Source organism: Plectropomus leopardus, chromosome 8, assembly GCF_008729295.1.
Source record: "Plectropomus leopardus isolate mb chromosome 8, YSFRI_Pleo_2.0, whole genome shotgun sequence".
Lineage (NCBI taxonomy): Eukaryota > Metazoa > Chordata > Actinopteri > Perciformes > Serranidae > Plectropomus > Plectropomus leopardus.
The window spans coordinates 22020956-22026980 of NC_056470.1; the positions used below are offsets into that span (position 1 = coordinate 22020956).

The 6025-nt window shown below is 37.2% G+C and overlaps 1 protein-coding gene across 6 annotated transcripts in view; it reads left to right on the forward strand.

Moving 5' to 3' along the window:
* znf512b (zinc finger protein 512B) overlaps positions 1-4385 on the forward strand; it is a 38387-nt gene extending 34002 nt beyond the window's left edge. For all 6 annotated transcript variants that reach the window (XM_042491532.1, XM_042491536.1, XM_042491535.1 and 3 more), the window contains one exon: positions 559-4385. In XM_042491532.1, coding sequence (XP_042347466.1) covers positions 559-891 — 333 coding nt within the window. In that variant the 3' untranslated portion in view covers positions 892-4385. The remainder of the gene's footprint in view (positions 1-558) is intronic.
* Positions 4386-6025: the final 1640 nt, after the last annotated feature.

Here is a 6025-nt window from a genome sequence, read left to right on the forward strand (position 1 = left end):
GCACCACTGAGCTAGCTAATGTTACAGCCGAGGAAGACGTCATTAATGTTTACATTTTGCACTGTCAGAAGCACGAGTTTCTCCTCCATGATGCACGCTTCCTTCTATGGTTGGTGGACGTAGTTTGGTGAAACTGCTCACAACAAGGTCTGTGGATTATCTTGAATAACTGGGTCATGATTTCTGTTTTTCTGATTGCTGTTGAGTTTTTAAAATGTAATTTTTGGTGATTTTAGCACCACAAGCAGAGTGCCATCGATATTTGAGAGAAGGCAGGCATCTTGTAAGAGCCATTTGATCACATTATTCATACTTGGTCAAAATGTTTGTGTACATTGCATTATCTTCAACACTCAGCAACTCACACCAAATCAGCCTAAATTGATAAATAGCACTACAGATAAAAAGAACTCTCCCTTTAAAACCTTAAACAGTTACCGTCTTATGGGACTCAAGGGGCTCTATATTGCTGTATTCAATCACGATGGTTTGTCTCACTAACTACAGTAGAAAAGTTTTACAGTTATATGTTCCTGACAGTGTGTTTTATCGCCGTAGAACTGGTTTCGTGCAGCAGCCAGTCAAGTGGTCTCCAGTAGCAAAAGTAAAGCGCCGGAGAACAATGGGATCAAAGCTGAGGTGAGGAACGGTGCCACCACTGGTAAGAAGAGGGGCCGCAAACCCAAAGAGCGCCCCCTTGTGGTTACACCTATTCTTACAAAAACTGAAGCACCAACCACTACTCAAAACTCAACCCCTGCCGTGACCCCTTCACAGTCCCCCACCCGAATCCCCGACCCAACGGACAGTGCTACTTCAGGCCAAATCAGACAGCCCATCCCCTCCGCCGCCAGACGAAGCAAACCCAAGAGGCTGTCGTTGTCAGAGTAGCTCTGCTTTTGTCCGACCCAGGAGCCAGAGAGGATGCTTACTGTAAATGTTGTGCCAGGAAGCTAAAAGACCTTTCTAACTCTGCAAGGACTTGGCACTGAGAAGAAAGTTAAAACAACCAGTAAGAAGTTAAACCTTTAGTACAGACTTTTTGAAATCCCAGAGTTAATGTGTCTACTGTTGCAAACAATACTCATGTAACAGTAGTGTTTTATTTCTCCATTCCACTTTTGTCTCCTTTTTAAGGCACACATTTCAGTTTCTGTACTCACAGCAGGGGCGTCAGTAGAAATCAAAGATAAAATCCTGACTTCCACACAGATAGCATTTTCTAAACAGAGGTAGTATTCCAAACAGAGTGATTCTCTCTACAATATTCATGTTGTGTTTGAGAGGTTTTAAAAAGGATATTCTATTAGCATGGTGAAGTCATTTAATGATAGCTAGTGTTTTCACATTTTTTTCCACAGATATACTGTACTGTGTACATAAACAATATCTATATCTATATATCTATATACTCAAAGCAATGATGCCATCTGTCATTTTAAAGCCTGACACGTCCAATTGGATCATAAGCAGTCAGAATTTTTGCAGTGTGTGCTGTAGTGCAATGTTGTTTTAAACTTTTTTTTTTCCTGGTTTTACATTTTTTTTCATGTTTCAAGTAAGCAAATGTCATATAAGCTAAAATGTTGGTTAGTTGTTAATCATATTCCACTCAGTTTTTCCTATATGGCTACCACTCCAGTGACATTTATTTTTATTTTATCTGCATCACATGACGGTGAAAGGTTTCTGCTTTGATGACCACAAGTAAGTGTCAAAAGATTCCACAATTCTTTTACACTGAAGTTATTAATAAGCAGAATACCCCCAAAAACGATTGTTTGAGATTTCCATCTATAATTTAATACCTTATAAGGCATTGTTGAATTGATTTTGAACACAAAAAAACTTGAAGCATCCTGTCTAAAATAGGACTGGCAAAGCTAAATGTTGGACAGAGCGATGAATTTTGTGTGAAGCTTGTTGCACCGTTGCAGCACAATCAAATGATGTGACACCATTTTAAAGGAGGCCATATTTTGGCTCCTGCTTTAGCTTGAATCAAAGAGCTGTGGAGAGAATATCTTTTATAGAGAGGTTGAGGGAAATAATCTTTTATTAAACAGAAAAATTGCAAATGAAGATTCACTTATAATTATGTATATGAATTAATTCCTGGATGCTCAAAGTTATTGCCTTGCACTTTAACCCTTAACCCCTCTCGCTCCCCTCTTGTATTTTTGCACTCGAGGAGTATTGAACCTAACCTAGTGGCTGTCGGGCACAGGAGCGGGAATATTTCACTCTGATGAAAAATTAAACTAGAAAAAAGCAAAATTTCACTTTAATGAGCAGCATGGTTAACTCTTTATAGATAGTATCTGTAATGCAACATGACCGCATAATTATGACACAAAGCCATAACTGGTCTTGTTGAATTTTAAGGCTGCTCCTCCACTTCTTAATGTTAGTTTAGCTTCAGATTTAAAAAAAAATCCATTATTATTATAAAAATCTAAAATGTGTGCAATCAGAGAATATTTTCACTTTAACAAAGTAGATACTTGAATCCACAGTTATATTAACAATTTGAGCAAATGAAAAATCCATAAATGTTTGATTTATATTTGGAAGCTATGACCGTAAAAATAACGACTTGCTTGCTTAAAAAAAAAAAAAGATCGTAAATCTATTTTATATTCTCTTGTGTGTATTTACCCATATAGCAATCTGATAGCTTTGGATAAAGTTGTGATGTGGGGATATTCTGGTGAGATAATAAGGGTGCTTTTACTTGCCACTCTACCTTAAGGACCTGATACAACTCAGTGAGTCCATTAATCCATCCTGCCATTTTCTCCTTACTGGCAAGTCGTCTGAATTTTTGCACCAACAAATGTCAATGTCATCATTAAAATCAAGCACTGATGTCAGTGGAACATTTTCAAGAAGCGTTGAATTTGAAATGTGTGTGTCCCAGGTGGTGTCATCCCTACGCTGTGACCTTTTATATTGTAAAGCAAAGATTTGAGCTGAATTCCTCCATTATTAATCAACTGATGGAGTTTATTCAGGTGGGGGTGATTATGCATGTGTCTGTCTCTGTTAGCCGGATGGACCTTTATCTTCTATCCAACTGACGGAGTGGATAAGTTAGACAAGCACTGATCGGTCCTCGGACCCTTTCGATATGAGCAGTCCAGACCTGTGTGTGTGTGTGTGTGTGTGTGTGTGTGCGCGCGCGCGTGTATGTGTGTACAAAACAGTTAGCACCTTTGTAATGACTGGATGTCAGATATGGTAACACTTTTCGTTGAGTGTTATGCCGTGGCACAGAATCAGTTCATCAGCTGCTTGTTACTCGTTTCATTAATAACGTCACATTGACCGTGTTTACCTGACAAGCTTTGGTGTTGCAATATGATAGTTAGGCACTGCTTTTAACAGTGGGTATTTTATATTTTATCACACCCTTTACTATCTGTCTTCCTACGATGTGGAGAACACATATCTATCCCGCAGTGTGAGCTAACTGCAACATCTTTAGAAAGTACAGCAATACACCATATTTAGCTGGTTTTGTTGGCTTGCTGATAATTTTGATATTGATGTGTCTTCTCGAAATTGTATGGTTTTTTTCACTCCCCGACTTTTATTTGTTTGCTTTGAAAATGCTTTTTACATATTATGAAATCTTAAAAAAAAAAGGTTGAAAAAATTTGTAGACCACAAAGAACATTGTAGGCCTATGTGTCGGCATACACTGTTATTTTATCCATTTTGATGATGCACATAAATTGATCTTTTTTTTCAGTACACAATGACAAACACATTGAGAGAGTCCTTTATTATTATCTATAAAATATGGGACAACAAGGCATATGTATGTGTGTTTGTTTCTGTATTTAGTGCACTTACTATACCATGAAATAGGCTTGAAATAGGAGTGTTGTTGGAGCTTTCTAGTTACCCTGACTGTGTGTGGTGTGACTTTTGTACCTGGGGAAACAGCAGGCTCAAGCGTCTTCCCTTTGTCAGCAATGTTATTTCCAAAACCAAGGTTAATCCCTAGAAATCCCCCTAGACAGCCTGAGAATTTTACCCTTTTATTTGGACAACAGTGGTCCGTTTTGTATGCTACCTACTTCAAAAGCAGGAAAATGGGATCCGCCTCTGTTGTTGGGGCCATTGTGATGAAACCGTCGAGATCGTTTGAAGAGATGATGTTGTAGCTCATAACTGGTTATGATACAGAGGTAACGGGTGAAAAGAGACTAATGATGTATTAAAGATTTCCATATCTGAAATTAAGCTGTATAGAACCTAACATAGGAGGCATCGACACCTCCTTTGAGTCTGAACTGTTACAATTTTTCTCCCAAACTTGTTGTATTACCTGTGCATTAGTATCCCTAAAATAATTAATAAAAGTTTGTTGACTAAAATTGTGTCACCTGTGTCAACTCTGAACTTCTGATAGCTGTCAATGGATGCAATAGACATCACAGTGAACAGTTTGACTCATCAAACACAGGTGTGCCTCATAAAGGCAGTACTCCTCTGTGCCACTTTCAGGATCCTGTTAAGTGCATGCTGGCTCACTCCCACACCTAAATGGAAACAAGCCATCATTGATTAAACAACACCTGTGATGTTCCTGCTACAACATATCCAGTTGTCAAACGTGTAAAGGGCTTTTTGCTAAAATGTAAATTATATTCATTAAAATTTTGCCTTTTTCCAGTGTTAAGAGTGTGTGAGGTATTTGACAATTTCATGTTGCTTTTTATCATCCCAGTATAGGATTTGTTACAATTTAGACTACAACTGCAATTTAACACCAGTATCTATTTGGTGTCTATTATTGTGCTATTTTAGTTGAAACTGACTTTTGATTGAAGATCAACTGCGTAAGATTTAGGGGGATTTAGTGGCAGATAGCAGTGAGGATTGCAGATTACAACTAGTAGAAACATCTCCTGGTTCCCTCAGTGTTTATTGTTTTTGGAGGTTTTCACAGGAAGCCGATTTAGCCGCAGAGGTCTGTTTCTCTCCAAAACAAACAGACCTGGTGAGTAAAACTGGTAAAAACACTGAATGAAACAGCGTCACAAAAAATCTGTGTATTTTAGTTACTTTCGTTACCAAGGGGCTAACCATGATGACAGACGCAAAAATGCAAATGGCCCTGTTAAGAGCCTGTGTGTGGTTTGTCCATTCTGGGCTACTGTAGAAACATGGTGTTGCAACATGGCCATCTCCGTAGATGAGGACCTGTTCCATCCATAGATAAAAACAGCTTATTTTCAGAAAACAAAAACACTACAATTCTTATTTTCAAGTGATTTTACACAAAGAACAACCCATACTTATGTTTCATTTCTGCCAATATTTCCCCCTAAATCTAACGCACTGGACCTTTAACCCCTTGAAACCTGGATTGACATCACATTTCTTGTCCTGCATTCAGATGCATTTCACAAGCTATTTGACCCTTTGAAACCCTATAATTTTTCTTCCAAAGTATGGGGAGAAAAGGCAATGACCAACTTGGCAAAAATGTCCCACAAATTGCAAGAAATTATGAAAGGTGGCAAGAAATTTACCCAGTAATTATTTTTTAAAAAGAGGGGGGATTATTGGAAAATAATTTTACAAAAATAGGGAGAAATGTTAAAAAAAAAAACATATTTCTAATTATGATTTTTATGTTTTAAAATTATGTTGCAGAAAAATATAATAAAATACATTTTAAAATTAATTATTTTACAGTACTTGTTTTTTTCTTGTTTATTTATTTATTTATTGGCCTGTTTTAATTTGATTTTCTTGTACTTATAAATTTCTTGCACATTTTTGGGCCATGTGTTTTGTGCCTTCTTCTCAAAGAAATCAAACCAATTTGCTCAGGTTTTAAAGAGTCACATGCATTACATCATACATTCATAGAAATATTTTTAAAATTAAGATTATATTATAGCCTTCAACTGCATCCCACACGAACACATAAATATGCACAAGTCTATATATGTCATAAATGGTACAAATCAGTATTCACGTATAAGACCTCACACGTGGCTTGTTG